At 37.7% G+C, this 18,725-nt stretch overlaps 1 protein-coding gene across 4 annotated transcripts in view; it reads left to right on the forward strand.

Moving 5' to 3' along the window:
• Arhgap6 (Rho GTPase activating protein 6) overlaps positions 1-18,725 on the forward strand; it is a 484,877-nt gene that overhangs the window by 348,494 nt on the left and 117,658 nt on the right. The window contains exon 1 of one of the 4 annotated variants that reach the window (XM_031371337.1): positions 16,541-16,640. The exons of the other annotated variants lie outside the window; for them this stretch is intronic. Coding sequence (XP_031227197.1) covers positions 16,581-16,640 — 60 coding nt within the window. The 5' untranslated portion in view covers positions 16,541-16,580. Of the gene's footprint in view, positions 1-16,540; positions 16,641-18,725 lie in introns of those variants that run through there. 4 annotated transcript variants of the gene reach the window in all.

The following is an 18,725-nucleotide window of genomic DNA, read 5'->3' on the forward strand; positions in this document are numbered from 1 at the left end:
TTGTGATAAAAACTGCATGGTATTGGTACAGTGATAGGCAGGTAGATCAATGGAATAGAATTGAAGACACAGAAATAAACCCACACACCTATGTTCACTTGATCTTTGGCAAAGGAGCTAAAACCATCCAGTGGAAGAAAGACGGCATTTTCAACAAATTGTGCTGGCTCAACTGACCGTTAGCATGTAGAAGAATGCAAAGTGATCCATTCCTATCTCCTTGTACAAAGCTCAAGTCCAAGTGGATCAAGGACCTCCCTATAAAACCAGATACACTGAAACTAATAGAAAAGAAAGTGGAGAAGAGCCTCGAGCACATGGGCACAGGGGATAATTTCCTGTACAGAACACCTTTAGCTTATGCTCAAAGATCAAGAATTGACAAATCGGCTGGGAGGTGATGGCACATGCCTTTAATCCCAGCACTTGGGAGGCAGAGGCAGGTGGATTTCTGAGTTCGAGGCCAGCCTGGTCTACAGAGTGAGTTCCAGGACAGCCAGGACCACACAGATAAACCCTGTCCCCCCCCAAAAAATAATTGACAAACAGGACCTCATAAAATTGCAAAGCTTCTGTAAGTCAAAGGACACTGTCAATAGGACAAAACGGCAACTAACTGATTGGGAAAAGATCTTTACCAATCCTATATCTGATAGAGGGTTAGTATCCAATATATATAAAGAACTCAACAATTTAGACTCCAGAGAATCAAATAACCCTATTAAAAAATCAGGTACAGAGCTAAACAAAGAATTCTCAACTGAGGAATAATGAATGGCTGAGAAGCACCTAAAGAAATGTTCAACATCCTTAGTCATCAGGGAAATGCAAATCAAAACAACCCTGAGATTTCACCTCACACCAGTCAGAATGGCTAGGATCAAAAACTCAGGTGACAGCAGATGCTGGCAAAGTTGTGGAGAAAGAGGAACACTTCTTCATTGCTGGTGGAATTGCAACCTGGTACATCCACTCTGGAAATCAGTTTGGCAGTTTCTCCAGAAATTGGACATAGTACAACCAGAGGACCCAGCTATACCACTCCTGGGCATAAACCCAGAAGATGCTCCAACAAGTAATAAGGACACATGCTCCACTATGTTCATAGCAGCCTTATTTATAATAGCCAGAAACTGGAAACAACCCCCTTGTCCCTCCACAGAGGAGTGGATACAGAAAATGTGGTACATCTACACAATGGAGTACTACTCAGCTATTAAAAACAATGAATTTATGAAATTCTTAGGGAAATGGATGGATCTGGGGAATATCATCCTTAGTTAGGTAACCCAATCACAAAAAAAACGCACATGGTCTGCATTCTCTGATAACTGGATATTAACACAGAAGATTAGAATACACAAAGTACAAGCCACAAACCACAAGAAACTCAGGAAGAAGGAAGCCCAAAGTGTGGATACTTAGATCCTTCTTAGAGGGGGGAACAAAATACCCATGGAAGGAGTTGCAGAGAAAAACTATGGAGCAGAGACTGAAGGAAGGACAATCTGGAGACTGAAGGAAGGACAATTCAGAGACTACTCCACCTGGGAATCCTTCCCATATTCAGTCATCAAACAGACACTATTGTGGATGCCAGCAAGTGCTAGCTGACAGGAGCCTGAGATAGCTGTCTCCTGAGAGGCTCTGCCAGTGCCTGACTAATACAGAAGTAGAGGCTCACAGCCATTTATTGGACTGAGTACAAGGTCCTCAATGAAGGAGCCCCTTAGGACGAACAACAATATGAACTAACCAGTACCCTCAGAGCTCCCAGGGACTAAACCACCAACCAAAAAATACACATGATGGGACTCATGGCTCCAGCAGCATATGTAGCTGAGGATGGCCTGGTCGGTCATCAATGGAAGGACAGGCCTTTGGTCCTGTGAAGGTTGTATGCCCCAGTGTAGGGGAATGCCAGGGTCAGGAAAAGGGAAAGGCAGGGTTGGTGAGCAGGTGGGGTGGGGAGAACAGGTTTTTTTTCCCCCTGCAAGGGAAACCAGGAAAGGAGATATCATTTGAAATGTAAATAAAGAAAATATCTAATTAAAAAAAGAAAATACCAATATTGATCTAGATAATTCACCTGGCTAATATCATTGTTCAGAATTGTGGGGCCTACTATACTTAGCAATATTCCTCCAACATTATATTTAAATAATATGAATAGGTGGTGTGTAAACATCTCATTTATAATATATGCAATATCACGGAAAGCAGTGATTGGAGTTTAAGGTGTAAATTACAAATTACGTAGAGTGGAATGATAGTTTTCTGTGCCTTTGTGTGTTTCTTGCAGTCTGACCTCATGCTACTCTCTTTTCCTCTGTGCCTCAGTGTCTTCCTTTCAGTAAGAACTTCTAAAATCAGACAACACAGAGGAAAATTATGTTAAAACTTCTGAAGAACCTTTGCTCTCACTGAAGGAAACACTGTATGCCAGTGATGTGTATAATGAAAAGTAAGATTTTACTGTGTATAATGGTAGGATTTTACTGTATTTTAGAGTATTGCACAGGGATTTGGGGGCTTTTGGTTTTTTTTAATTAAAATTTACTCTTTATTCTGCAGTTCTTGAGATGTTTTTAGAACCTAGAACATTTTATAACTATCATGTCTCCAGCACTAGTTCAGTGGTATGTCAACCATCATACTAATGTATATGTCTTATTATAGCACACGAAGATGTATGATTTTTTTAAAAAATACATTTATTTATTCACTTTACATCCCAATTTGTTCTTGCCGTGTCCCTTACCCCTCTGGTTCTTGAAGTCCTTCCTCCCTATCCTCTATAGGACTCCCCAAGTCCTCCCCCTAATATTTGGCTGTGGGATTCTACATCAGTTCCCATCAGTTGCTGGAAGAAGTCTCCTTGGTGTCTCTGATGGCTAGTATGCTTGCCTCTGTTCTCAGCACTTCCTGCAGGCATGACAAACTATATGTCAGAGGTTTTATGTCTGGGTTGTTGTCCCAATTCCTCTACTTGCTGCCTTGCCTGGTTACAGAGGATGGCTGGTTTAGGGTCCATGTCCCACATTACTAGGAGTCTTTGCTAGTGTCATTCTCATAGATTCTATGAAGTTTCCATTGGACTAGGTTTCTGCCTTGTCCCTGAAATCCTCCTCCCCCATTCTGGTATTCTCTCCCCCTACTCCTACCCCCCTACCTGATTATTCCTGTTCCCATCCCTACCCATCACCAGTCCACCCTCAAAATCTATTCTATTTCCCCTTCCCAGGGAGATCCTTAATCCCACTTTGTTTCTTTGTCTTCCCTGGGTCTATGGATTGTAGTATGTTTATTTACAGCTAATAACAACTTATAAGTAAGTGCATACCATTTTTGTCTTTTTGGGTCTGGGTTACCTCCATCAAGATGATATTTTTCTAGTTTCATCCATTTGCCAGCGATTTTAACATTTATTTTAACATCTGAGTAATGCTCCTTTGTGTAAATATACAACATTTTTTAATCTATTCTTCGGTTGAGGGACATCTAGGTTGTTTCCAATTTCTGGGTATTAAGAATAAAGCTACTATGAACATGAGTGAGCAAGTATCCTTGTGGTTGGATGAAGTGTCCTTTGTGTTTATGGCCACAAGTGGTATGGTTAGGTCTTAATGTAGATCAATTGCCAATTGTCTAAGTAAAACCTCCATATTGATTTCCAAAGTGGCTGTATAATTTTGCATTCCCACCAGCAATGGAGGAGTGTTCCCCTTGCTCTTCATCCTTACCAGCATGAGCTGTCACTTGAGTTTTTGATCTTAGCCATTCTGATGGGTATAAGATGGAATTCCAAAGGTGTTTTTATCTGTATTTCCCTGATGGCTAAGGATGGTAGAACATTTCTTTAAGTGTTTCTCAATCATTTGAGATTCCTCTGTTGAGAATTCTCTGTTTATATTTTCACCCCCATTTTTAATTGGGCTATTTAGTTAATGTCCAATTTCTCTACCGTATCCCAGCCCACACCTTCAGCAGAAGCCTCTTACTCAACCAGAGGCCAGGCCAGCATTCTTGTATTTTTCTTTGCGTCTAGCATATAATTGAAAACAAGATATATTCATTCTAAGTTCATTTTGCCTATATTTATAATATTTTACATCAGATTTCACTTCTGTAATAAAATTTGTGCTCAATTGAATATTTTCCTGTTGTTTATTTCTCATCGTCATCATTCTCTTCCACCTCTTCTTCACCTTCTTCCTCAACCACCTCCTCCTCCTCACCATCCTCCTCAATTTCCTCCTCACTCTCCTCTTCCTCACTCTCCTCCTCCTTATTCTCCTCCTCAACCTCCTCCTCTCACCCCCCACTTCTTTAGACACAACCTCACACATAATTCCAGATTGACTTGAAAATTACTATGTAGCTCACTTGGACTGAAACTGACAGTAATCCCAATGTCTTTGCTTTCCAGTGTGTGGGATTACAGTATGAGCCACCAAACCTAGGCCTAATTAAATAAAACCATTAACTGCAATGGTATCACACGACACAGTGCTCAATTATCCTATTATACTGCTTTACAATAAGTTGTCATTGGGACACAATTTGAAAAATATATTGACTGTATTAGATGTATACTTATCACTGAAATCAAATAAAATAAATTTCTACTTAAGCCCAGATCTTTTTAAATGGTGACAACATATTTTTTTCTGTTCTTTGAATCTTAAACGGAAAAGCTTTATCTCAATCTTTGTTGATTATATCATTCATTCAGTGTCCATTAGTTGAAATAATTGCACTTAATGGTAATATTGCTATGAACAAAGAGACCTTATATATAAATTGGAATTATTCTATATTCTCTGTGAATGCAGTGTACATAGTAAAGGAGGAAGAAGACATTTTCTCTGATTTGGCCAAAATATACAGTTTTCCTTTCTCCAGTAGGGAATAAGTATGGTTTGTTGTTTGTTTTGTTTTGTCTTGTCTTGTTTGTGTTCTTTTCCTAGTTCACCCTTTCCTGTTCTAATCCTATGAAAACAATTTGCTCTGTAATGGGTTGAGAGAAGCTGAAGTTTATATTCATTTTGGTAGTGCATTTGATGTTCCATGAACACCATTCCTCTGCTAGTCACACAGTAACTCCTAGGTCCAAGTAGTCTTTATTTTCACTCCATTTGTAAAAATATATCTTTGATTTCAGTGTCTGTTCTTTGCATTCTAGAGAAATGACTTCAGTTCTTCAAGATTTGAAAAATGTAATATAAAGTTTTCTCCATTGCACCATGAAATCTGACCCCCTTTACCCTCCCCAATCAGCACTCTAACTTTTTCATTCATTAAAAACATTTATAGCATACCCTTGTGCTCATGTCTTGTCTCTCACTGATTGGAACTCACTAAGGTCTGAAACAGTATGGTCCACATTTTTAAATTGACTCTCGCCTTTATTTAGGTTAAGGATGCCATCTGTTGAATAGTCTTCCTTCTAAACATTGCAAATATGAAACAGCACAGTCTTTAAATCAAGTGCTGTTAAATTAACATGAGAAAACAAGATGCAGAGCTGTCTCTATAAAGCTTTGTTCTCTGGCCTAGGTCACCCATATGGGCAATGTGGTTTAAGTCTTGAAAAACTAACATTCATATGAAGTGATGCAGCAAATACAGTGCTGTAGACAATGATTGTAGACCCCTAAACAGCAAAGTTAGAAGGCTAACATATGCTTTTCTGTGTGATACCCCCACAGCTGTTTAGAGAATCATAAATTGCTCTGTCAAAAGCGTGTTTACAAAATGCTAGCCAATTTCAAAATGAAGCTGCCTTTGAGTTGTCGCTGTTTCATGTTAGTGTTTGGAAAATATATCTCAATGTGGTTAAGACATAAACGCATCAACTTAAAAGCAAATGGAAATTAAATCAAGTACAATCAAAAGATGGTCCTAAATTTAACTATTGTCCTGAATGGGAAATACATGTTCACATTTTTTCATCTTTTAGTTTTTATTATTAAGAGAGGAGAAATTTCTCTTTTTTGTAGGTTGTACATTTTAATATTTTTACTTCTCTGCTTTACATCTCATTCACTTCCCCCTCCCAGTCACCCCCTCCCACAATCCTCCCCTCCATCTCCCTCCCCTTCTCCTTTGAGAAGCTGGGGGCTCTCCTGTTCTCCCCTACCCTGGTATATCAAGTCTCTGCAGGGCTAGGTGTATCTCAGAGAGGAGAAATTTTAAAAAGCTATAATATTGGTTTTGTGTACTATGTGACACCATGGTGCATAATACATAATAATACATAAATGATCTGATGGAAGGTAGAAAATTATAATTAATGATAAAGTGGCAGGTTTCATGCTTATACTTATACCTACCGACAGAATGGAAAGTTCTGAAACAGATCTTGGATTTTAAGCCCTCTAGGTGATTTAGATTCACATTCCTATTTGAGAACCACTTCAACATGAATGAATAGATGAACAGATGAATAGGTGAGGGGTGGATAAGAATGGATGGTCAGCTACAGGTGTATATTTAGGAAGAGTTATGTGGATGAGTACATATATGACTACAAATATAGATATAGGTATATTACTAGATGGATATTTAGTATTGTTATTTCAGGATTTTTGTGGAAAAGCAAATTATTTTGAACTTATTGTATGACTAGATAAAACCTATTGTTTTCTCAGGCAATGGATTTATGACTTATAAACTGAGAACTTATAAGCAGGGTTAGGGTTTATTTGTTCACTGCCTCCAATTAGAGTAATTTAACTGTTTTCCCATCAAGTTTGCTGCCAGGATAGTTTTGTCTCTGTAGAGTTGGTCTCATCTTCTTTTTCCTTGGCCCCATTCAGTGTTGCTGCTCTGTGTCCTTGTTCCATTGGTTGGTAGGTCTGGCAGTTTTGATAACTGGATATACAGGATTCTGAAACTATATCTTGGTACATGTTGTTTGAATACCATTGTCTTAGTTCCCCTACCACTGCTTTATTTTCATTTTTAAAGGTTCCTACCATTATATAGAGCACTACTTATAATGGATATGAGTGAGTCATCACTAAATACATGAGAGACACATTTAAATACAGCTATGTTATAGTTCATCATAAAGTAATAAGTTAATAATTTGGAAGGAAATTTCAAAATTAAAATAAAAAGCATTCACTGGGCATTTAATTCTGACATTAGGGCTGGTCTTGATATTGATCATTTTGCTTGCATTGCTCTTATAATAAGCAAAGACAGTACAAATTAAGAACTATGAAATGAAAGTGACAATAAAGTCAATGAATTATAAATTTTTATTTTCTCAATTTACACACTGCATTCTGAATTTATTAGTCTACATGTTATGTTGGTTCCCTTTTCACTGGTTTTTAACATTAAAAACAGTATTTCTTGGTGGTAGTATAATTAAATGGTGACTGCCATTTGGAAAGAGAGAGAGCCTGCTGAAAATAGATGATTGCTATTAAACCACATAGAATTTCCATTTAAGGAGGAGAGTCTGTTTAAGGTTTATAGCTTTAAGGAAATGTTTGTCTTTATTTTAACTCAAGATTATGGTAATTTGTCATGCTCAGGAAGTGTTTGGTGGTGGTAATGGCAGTTTCCCTAATACTCAGAAGCATGAGGCTTGAAACTATTTTGAAGGCCTCTTTGTTTCTGAAGATAAAAACAGTCAATGACTTTACCTTCTTTTTTCCCATACAATTCTGTCTGGCTCTAAGGGTCTGAAAATCCTAAATCAGCATGTATGTTCAATAATTATCAAATGAAAAATTATCTACTTTTTTGGCATCTGTCACATAAAACTTTCCTTGTGATGGTTTGCCTTGATCATTTCTCTCTAAGCTATTAAATGTTCATGAACCCTGAGTTGTGATGGTATGCCCTGGATCACTCTGATGCCCCTAGCTGATAACAAAAGAATAAATGAAATTAGCTTAGTTAGGGATTTTGGAGATATTTTTCAATCCACAACTAATCAAGATATTAAATTAATTTGGTATCTGAGAACACAGATGCTTGTAAATATTCCATAATGCATAGGATAATACCCAAAAAGAAAGAACCATCAAACTGTAAACAGGCACATAGTAGTGAGATGGAGGAATTCTGGCATAGAGAAAGAAATGTGTTATTTTCTGAATTGATTGCTTAGGTTTAAGGAAACCTTTTTCTAGAAAGCCCCAACTATCACTCCTCTGTGGGCTGTGGATTCCAGGTGACAAGGGAGGTGTGATGGCCTTAAACCATGGTTTGGGGGTTAACTCTGGGCAGAAGAGGCAATATTTCCAAGATTAGCTTACTTAGTTCCCAAATGCCTGGGATGTAGCTGTTCTATACTCTATCAATACAAACAACAAAAGACCATTATATACTCATACTACTTCCTTTATGAGTGAGAAGAGAGGATTTGGTTATTAACAGCATTGTTAACCACCAAAGAATAACAATCTGTTGATTAACATTTCATGTTCTCCCTGTGGGATTTTGAGTAGCCTTTCTGCTCCTGTATTTTTCTGTCTTATCTGCCTTAAGACCTTCATAGAGCTCTTCCAGAGGTCCTGAGTTCAAATCCCAGCAACCATATGGTGACTCACAACCATCTGTAATGAGATCTGACCCTGACGCCCTCTTCTGGTGTGTCTGAAGACAGCTACAGTGTACTTACATATAATAATAAAGACCTTTATAGAATAAACTGTGACTCAAGTTGTTTATCGGGATAATTTTTTTTATGAAAAAAATCATATTCAAGCAGGAGAAATGGCAACTTTTAAATCAAGGATTTTTGTAGCTTCTCCATATATTAAGTCATTTCTTCCTTGTTTTTATGTCAAATTGGGGTAAGGAATAGCAGAATAGGCTAGGCTGAAAAAGAAAGCTATATCAGAAAAGGTCAGATGTAGGTATGGCTTGAAGGCAGCACAATGGAATTTATTGACAGATTACCTATAGAATATGGTAAGAAACATGATGACACTGGGAGGTTTGAATTGCCACTGACTTAGGTAAAGAAAATCTAAAGACATGGAGAAATTCTAGCACTATACTACATTCAGGAACTGGAAGGAGGCAGGATAGCAGAAGGAGAATGAGTATCACTGAGTGACCATTCAGAAAACCAATTGATGACAATATTTTAAAGGGAGTAAGCAATTTCCTATGACTCCAGTGAGTCGGTGAAAGTATGCCTCAGTTGGCCAAATACAGTCCAAGATAATGCATAATTACAAATCAATATAATTATCAGTAACACTCATCTTCATTCTTTGAAGAATTCCGACTTGCAAAAATTATGTAGTTACTCTGATTCTGGGTAAAGTAGGTGGCAGCTTGAAAATGGGTTGGAATTAGTAATGTGGAAGTTATTGGGTAACTTTAATAAGGTAAGGGGTGAGGCTGAGATTGTGACTTGGTGGTAAAGAGTTTGCCTATATGCATGAGGACAAAATTTCAATTCCTCAGTAATGCAGAAAGAAAGGGGGGGGAAGAAAGGAATGAGCTGTAGAGGTAAAAGAATCAGAATGGATGTGGAAGGTGTGTGTGTGTGTGTGTGTGTGTGTGTGTGTGTGTGTGTGTGAAAATGTTTAAAAGAATTTTTACTGTGTAAAAGAATAAAATGAGGTGGCAGCTCTGAAAGTGCAAGCAAGGGCTTTTGTATGATGGAACATTCTACAACATATCTTAATGCTGATAAGCCAGTTTATTTGAAGTGAGAATAAGACAACACCTGGAGAGAAGGATGTCCCTGAGTAGGTAAAATGGAATAGAAGGCATTGTGAGTTCAATATCTAATATTAGGCAAGCTGTTCTATGTTAAATGAGGGGATAAAGAGAGAAAACTTCTGAGCTGGGAGATAAAGTCAGGGAAATTCACAGTTAGAAAAGAAAGAAAAATAAGATGAGAATGTACAAAATGTGGAAATTCTGCTTGGCTGGAATGTAGGGTTTCCTGGAGGAAGAGTACTAAATACAGTTTGAATGGTGGTTTGGGTTCAGGTCATAGAAAGCCTGCAATATTCTACTGAGGGGCATAATTGACCTGCCAAATGCTGAATAGTTATGGAAGTTACTTGAAGGCAGCAACATCATCAAAAATGGCAGACGAAAAGTTCTCAAGCTTGTGCTAGTGGTACAGGATGAAAGATCTGCAAATGTTGGGAAGGATAAGGGAACATATAGAAAAATAGAAGCAGCAAGTTCTCATGAGATTGCTTTGCTCTTTGGGCAGGGGCATGTAAGTGATACTTTTGTGACTTTGAAAAGATGACTTTTTGTTTTCTTGTTCCTTTACTTTTAGCTTCCACTCTTATTTCATATTCTGGAATATGAGTTACTTCCCTAAAAGAGTAAAAACAAAGCACTGTATTTTTCATCAAGCTGGGATGATACTTCCTGTCTTTATTTTTAACTAATGTAAATGTATACATGAATATTTAAAATCATAATATACATACATATATATCAGTTTCACTGTTACTAGTATTTTCAAAATAGCATATTTGTGGAATATAATAATGTACATTCTGTTCTATTAGCCAGTATTTCTTCACACACACAATGTCTACTTAAAAACCATGACCAGTCTAGAATCTTATAAAATTACTTGTTGCTGAATCATCTTTAAACCAAAATTGTATAAATTTTTTGGAGAGACTAAGTGATGGTTTCAAAAGTAAGTGCTTAACGTAGAGATGTAGGCCTTAACCAGGTTGATTGTGTCCAACCTTTGTCTACCTTTGAAGAACCTTGAGTCTATGTAGATATGTCCCATCACTAAAATATTCTTCTGCTCATTGAGTTATTTCTCAAAATTCTCATCACCAACTCTTTATAAAGCAGAATGCTACAGTGAGGTGAAAATCTTTTTCATTGTAAAGCTTTCAAGCCAATATGAAAGAAATAAAATAATGTACAATCACAAGAAGCAATTATAAGTTGAGATAAGTACTAGTAAGAATTGAACAAAAGGTTGAGACTGGAAGCCTGGGAGCATTGACTTCAGATTGGGAAGGTCAGGGAATCCTTTTTTTTTTTTTCTTTTTTTATTGGATATTTTCTTTATTTATATTTTAAGCCAATGTGATCTAAACAGATTTAATGGAGGAGCCAGCAATGGGAAAATGCCATGGAAAGGCAGCTCAGGTATAAGAAGAAAGGTAAGAGGAAATCCCTAAGCAAGACAGAACTTGCATTGGCCTTAACTGAGTGCTTTAAGAATGGATACAGAAAATGTGGCTCATTTACACAATGGAATACTATTCAGCTCTTAAAAACAAGGACATCGTGAATTTTGCAGGCAAGTGGATAGAACTAGAAAATATCATCCTGAGTGAAGTAACCCAGACCCAAAAGAACATGCATGGTATGTACTCACTGATAAGTTAATATTAGCCAAAAAGTACAAAATAACCATAATATACCCCAAAGACTCCTAAAGTTAAACAAGAAGGAAGACCCAAGTGAGGATGCTTAAATACCACTTAGAAAAGGGAACAAAATTATCTTGGGAGGCAGTGGGTGGGAGGGAAATGGGTGGGAGAGGGGAGGGGAAGAGGAAAGAGGGGCAAGATCAGGTATTAGGGGATGGAGACCAGATAGAAGCCAGAGGGCCAGGAGAATGAATGGAAGGAAATATGCAGCTGCCAGGGTTTTGGGAACCTCTAGAAACTTCTAGAAACCTGACATGTGAGAGTCGCCCAGGACTCAATGTGGATGAACATAGCTGAAATTCCCAACAGTGGGGAGATGGAAACTGAAGAGACCACCTCCAGTAGTTAGACAGGGCCCACAGTAAAGGGACACCAACCCACCTTCAAATTTTTTGACCAAAAATTGTTCCTGCCTAAAAAAATTCAGGCACAAAAATGGAGCAGATACTGAAAGAAGCTGACCAGTGACTGACCCAACTTGGAATCCATCCCATGTGCGCACACCAAACCCTGACATTATTACAGATGTTATTACTGATGCTATGTTGTGCTTGCAGACAAGAGCCTAACATTGTTGTCTTCTGAGAGGCTCTACCAGCACCTAAATTAGAGATGCAATTACTCACAGCCAAGCATTGTTCAGAGGTCAGGGACACCTATGAAAGGGTTAGGGGAAGGAATGAAGGAACTGAAGGGGATGGCATCCCCATAAGAAGACCAACAGTATTGATTAGCCTCAATCCCTGGAAGTTCCTAGAGACTGAGCCACAAAACAAAGAGCATACAAGGACTGGTCTGAGGCTCCTGGCACATATATAGCAGAGGGCTTCCTTGTCTAGGGGAAAAGGATATGCCTAATCCTGTAGAGACGTAATGCCCCAGGAAAGAGGAATGCCTGGAGGAATACCCTGTCAGAGGTGAGGGGGAAGGGGAAAAGAACTCTGAGATGGGGGACCAAGAGAGGAGGCAACAGTTGAGATGAAAATAAATAAAATAATTAACTAATAAAGAAAAAGAATTAGGGCAAAGATGAGCAACAGACGAAAGGCTGAAGAAGGTGGCCAGGTGTTTTGGTACAGGGAGGTTCTGTATGGATGAATTTTGCCCTAAGTACAATAGAAACCCATTGATTCTTTCCCTCCTTGCCTGTTGTTATGTTGTTAAAGCTGGAGAATGGCATATTCCTTTATGTAGCAGTTGAATACAGTTCTGGAGCTAGATGACTGGTGTGAATTATGTTAGTGTGATATAGAACATGGTACAAACTGTTTTTGCTTATTTAATTATCTATACAATGGAAGTGTTAAGTAATTCCTAGTAATGTGGTTTAGTATATTTAATACATACACGACACATGGTGCATAGATATCTTAAAAGAATGGCTTGTCTTTTAAAACATTCTGATTTCTCCAATGAAAAATTTGTCACACAAGATTAAGAATGGATTGGTAAGTTGATTCAATCTGGAGGCTAGAAATAGGGTGATAATGAAAGTGGAGCTACAGAGGAGGGTCATTTTTCTAAATTGTATTAGCTATCGAGTCAACAGAACTCCAGAATATACCAAATATGGAAAGCAAGTTCAAGAAAAGAATAAGAAAGGACTAGTTAGTTTCTGGCTAGACAAACTCAGAAAAGATTGTTTTATCTTCAATGATAATCATTACCACCAACAACTGTAACTTTTCTGGAGACGGTACTACAAGCCAGCAATAGTGATAAATGCTTTATCAACAATCAACACTTCTCACAATGTGGTAGGGCAGGGTATAAAGATATTTGCCAGAAAGCAAAGTGAGGAGTTTGATATGACCTGAGATACCAGGTGGGAGGGTCGAGAAGCAGTTGGATAGACAATTCCATTTAAAAAAAGAGAGAGATGATTGACTTAGAGGTGATAATATTTGAGAGTCATGAACCTTGCAGTGGAATTCATCATCATGTTCTTTTATATAATGGTTCGGGATGTTACAATAATATTTTTATCTCTTTTGGTTTCATCTTTTCTTGTGAGTTCATGACCCACTTCCTAACAAGCTAAGTATCAATGGAATTTCCAGTTAAAATTCTCCACAATGTACAATAAAGTACTCTATCAATACTTTTGGCTTTGACGTGAACTCTTTTGAACTAGATTGATCCATGTCCGTGGTGTCTGTGAAACACTATCTCCTAATCAAAGTTCAAAGAAGCTTAGTTCAAGTTACGCTTTGAAATAAACAGAATTTCATTAATTCTTACAGATAAAGAAAATTGTTTATTGATGGTGTTTAAATGGACATTTAAACAATATTTTTCCAATCCCACACAGTTAGTGGCATAAGGTCTTGAGAAAGCATGAAACAATTTTATCAGCCTCATATTTCGTGAAGCCTGCCAAACACAGCTCATTTTCCATAGAAATTTACAAACTTGAGTACTGGCCAAATTTTCCAGGTCACTGAATATATGCCAATGAATAAAATTATTAAACTCTTTGATTTCCCCCTATTTTTCTGTAAAAAGTAAGATAGCATGTGCCTCAAAGTTTTGTTGTTCATCTTCTACTATACAGCACTTTAGTTTGCTTGAGAAGAAGCCTGTATGGCTGCTTCAGTAAAAACATGGACATAGAGAGATTGTCTCAGAAACACAGTTTTATAGCCTTCCTCAAGGAAACGCATAGTTCTCCCATCCAACAATATCTTTTATAAGGCAATAGAATCATCTTTCAAAAGACAGATAATATCAAGGGCCATTATGGTGGAAACATCTAAGACTAGTCCAGAATAGGTAAAAGTTATATATTTGTGCTATTGCACAAATGTGATAAATTCCAGAAGCCATGAATTATGGTTAACTGAAGAAACTTGGAAACTGTTCCCTTGGAGTGTTAGCCCTATTAGCAGAAGGCACTCTTAAACAAAATCTGCACTGCAAGTTAGAATGGACAAGGTAGCACTAATAAACTCATATTTATAAGCAGTGATCTTGTGTGCCCAAGAATCACTTGGAGAGATAAAGACTAGAAAGCAAACAAGTAATACTAATAAATAAAATACAAATTAATATAATTTTAATAAATGTGTCACAAGCTCAGCTGCAGTTCTAGTGAATGATAGACTTAAATAAGGATGCCAGGGTTTTTCTGAACTCACTGCTCTCTTCATTGTCACCTCTTGCTAGTTTCTTTTCAATTTATAATTGTGAACATAGACACTGGCTCCAAGAGGCAATGTTCTAACTTAAAAAATGTTGGAAAGAGGAGATTTGTGGGGTTTGCACAATGGATCAAAAGATAAAGGTGCTTGATGCCTAGCCTAATTATTGAGTTTGACCTAAGGGATATATATATATATAGTCGAATGAAAAAACTGATATCTACAAGATGCCTTCTCACCTAAACAAATACACTCCTTCCCCCCACCCCCACACACATCCGTACACAAAATCAATTTAAACAATGTTTAAAGAGTAGATTCTTTCCTTGCTAATAAGTAAATAAAATGTAAAGCAAAACAATAAGTTGATCAATTTCAACTAGGAGGAATACACTGAGCTGTTCCACTGGAACTAAATGGCATTTAATCCACAGATTAAAAAAAAATCATGAATGACTGCGTGTTCTAAAGGACTCTCATAGATGATCCTGTGAGCATGCAGAGATGGGAGCTGGTGTTCAGGGTTGGAGGTATCAGGGATGAGCAGAGATGAACTGTGGAGCTGAAGCAGAATCCTTACTCTCAGGTCCCTAATTCCAACTTCTCAGTGTGAGTGGTTGTAGTTCCATCTTCAAATAAAAGCCTGCTTATATTGTGGTCATTGAATTTGCAGGAGCAATGGGAACTTCTGGATATTCTCACATCATTAGGCAAGGGTTGTTTTGAGAGAATAAGAACCAGTATTTCATTCTTTGTTTTTTAAATGAATCAGCTTTATCAAAATAAAATTGACATATCATACAACTTACCCATTTAAAATGAATAACTCATTGTTACATCCACAGAACCACTGCCACACTCTGTTGTAGAACAATTTCATCATACCTAAAAAACAGCTGCATCTGTCCATCATCACTGTGTTCTGCCCATTCCCTGAATCCCTAGCAACCATTGACCTGTCACTATAAATGTACCTGTTTTGAAAATTTCTTGGAAATGGAATCACACAATCAGGTCTTTTGGGTCTGACACTTTTCAATCAACATTATGTTGTCAAGGCTGGTCTACACTGTAGCCTATGTCAGCCCTCATTTCCCATAATGGCCTAATGATACTCCATTATATATACATATATCATATACATATATATGTATAATCCATGCTACAATTTATCTATCTATTCATTAGTTGATGAATGTTTGGATTATTTCTCAGTAGAGCTATTATGCATGATGCTGCTCCAGTGTTCATGTACATACTCATTTTGATGCAAATCTACACCCTTAGTTCTGTTGAGTTTATACCCTAGAGCTGAACTGTTGAATTATAGGACTCTGCTGAACATTTTGAGAAGCCACTAAATTGTTTTCTAAAGCATTTTACATTCCCACTAGCAGTGCAGTGTAAGTGTGTCACATTCTCATCAATCCTTTTGTAAATAATTTCAGTGTGGGGGGCTTATCTCTTGTGATTTTGATTTGCATACCCTGATAGCTCCTAAAAGCTGAACAAGTTTTCCTGAGCTAATTGGCTACCTGTGCATTTTCTTCGGAGAAATGCCAGTTTAGATCCTTTTCCCATTTTCCTTAAGCCCCTTTACACTTTCTCATTTGAGCTGGAAGGGTGATTTTATGTGTTCTGAATGGGAATCCCTTATCATGTATGTGTGCATTTCATCTAAATGGTTTGTTCTTCATCCAACATTCATATTGCATTTCCAGGGTCTCCTTTAAATGACCATATATTTATAGAGTCACTTGCCTCAAGATTTTAACTTTTAGATGTTCTTCCCTAAGCGAGCACTCTGGATCTCTTGGCTTCTTATGCCTAGGAAGGCCTTTCAGAGCAGAGAGATCCCCAGGGTTTCTGACTCAGAGGATCATAGTGACCCAAGGCCTTCTCCCTCCCAGGGCCTCTTGCCATGCATTCCAGCTTGGGGAGCCTGGCTGGCTGGCTCCTTAAGCACTGAGCAGTACCCTTGCCTCCTGTTTCCTTCTCTGCCCACACTGGACAGGAGCTCTGTGTGAAGAGTATGGGGGGTCAGTTCTGTCTGGAGTTGCTGTTGCTGCTGCGATGTAAAGGCCCCAAAGAGGTAAGAAGATATAGCGTGTGTGTTTCAGAGTCTTTGTGTTTTACCCCTTGTGATAAGCAGACTAAGGCCAGAGCCAGTATGATATAGAAGACTTCATGAAATAAGGACCCCATAGAAGGAAGGGGATACAGTGGGAAAGGAAAGATACAGTTATATGGAAGGATTATCTTGATTCAGCTCACTCCATCCAGCATTTGCATCTTCTTTATGTTCTAGGTTCAGAAGGTTTTGATGACTTAAGATTTCTCTCTTCCTGTTGCTCTAGAACAGTGGAACTCAATGTTTCTAATACTGCAAACATTTAATACAGTTCCTCACATTGTGGTGACCCAGAACCATAAAATTATTTTTGCCACTATTCCTTAACGGTAATCTTGTTACTGTTATAAATCATAATGTAGATATATGATATGCAGGATATCTGATAAGTGAGTCCTCTGAAAGAATTGTTTGACGCTCCTGCCAAGGGGTTGCTACCCACAGATTGAGAACTGTTGCTCTAAACTAAGGTCTGGGGTTTTCAAGCAAGGCTAATTGGAGTGGAATGTCATTGCCAAAACCATTCGTATTTTTGTTAAAAACTAGAAACAAATCTTAAAAAGGATTCTCCATCTCTCTTCTTAGTTATTTCTCCAGCATTTGAAACTTGTCCATATTTGACTTTGAAATACTTAGGGCTTCATTATGTCGTTAATGCCCCAATGGATTTCTAGTTTAATGGTTTTCAGTCACAAATAAGGAAACAGTTCTCATGATCAGATTTGGCAATGTCACCTGAACAGTCCATAACAGAAGTGACACTAGGTATCGTGGCAGCTGAGAATTTTTGAGTGTCTATGTTTGATTACTGTATAATGATGACAATATGTGTCAAGAGAAAGTGTTGCAAAAGTGCTACTGATTTTGTGACATCATACACTTTCACTATATTCTGATGCTAACTCATAAAATGTGGCCTGTCACCTTCGTTGTGGCCACTTCATGAAGAAAAGCAGATGGTTGATTCAGAAAACTTTGTGTATGTGATAGAGGCAGCCTTTGGAACATAACTTACTGTTTCGCATTTTCATATGCCCTATTTTCTGACTTCAGAGAAAATCTAAAAAAGTAATATTTTCTTAGATAGTTTAAAACATTACAAAAATGTTTGATAAGCTAAAAATTCTTGCCTCTCTCTCTCTCTCTCTCTCTCTCTCTCTCTCTCTCTCACACACACAGACACACACACAGACACACACACACACACACACAGACACACACACATAGGTAAAAATTTCTATGACACCTGAAGTAACAGCAAATATTTGTTGAAATTTTTAAACACCATCATGGTAAAAATCACAAGCTTTTCTAATGATCAGTTATGTATGATATCAAACTGTGAGCATTTCATTTCAATTCATCCCCGTATAGTTTCCTTTCTCTTAGCATGTGCACAGACCACTATACTATATGTATACTTTACATATGTACAACGTAGGTTATTAAATGACAAGTTGTTTCTGAATAAAATTATCTTCTCTTACAAGTCTGATATCATTTGCAGTTTGTTGAATGATTCCATTTGCCAGGAAAGGCTTTATATTCTGTTTCTGATTACTGATAATCACAGCCATCATTTGACTCACCTTGTGAATTTGGTTTCCTGATTTCTGATTATTCTTTGTTGGAAATATTTGTTTTCTACCTGAACGAGGCACAAAGGCAGAAAAACGTTTTTATTCTCCAACCATCTCTGTAAATCCTGTGGACAGAAACTGTACCTTTTAGTAGCAATATATTATAAGTATTTGAAAACTGAGTGCTGTCTTAAGGGAAAAAAGGAAATAGGTTTTGAAGTTTTCTGTTGTACCTATTTTTGGATGTAAAAAAAAAAAAACATTGATGGAAACCAGGTTGAGGCCAAGTTCCTCATCATAGGCAGAAAATGAGATTTTTGTAAACCTGTAGAGCCTGAGTTTGTTATTGCATGCAGCTGTGCAAACTTGCAAACATTTCCTCCTTTCCTTCTTCAGTCAGAACCCTGTGGAAGGAGCCAGTTTGGACCATTGCCCCACTAGCTAACATTTGTGGAGGCTGCAAAGC

Source organism: Mastomys coucha, chromosome X (assembly GCF_008632895.1).
Source record: "Mastomys coucha isolate ucsf_1 chromosome X, UCSF_Mcou_1, whole genome shotgun sequence".
Classification (NCBI taxonomy): domain Eukaryota; kingdom Metazoa; phylum Chordata; class Mammalia; order Rodentia; family Muridae; genus Mastomys; species Mastomys coucha.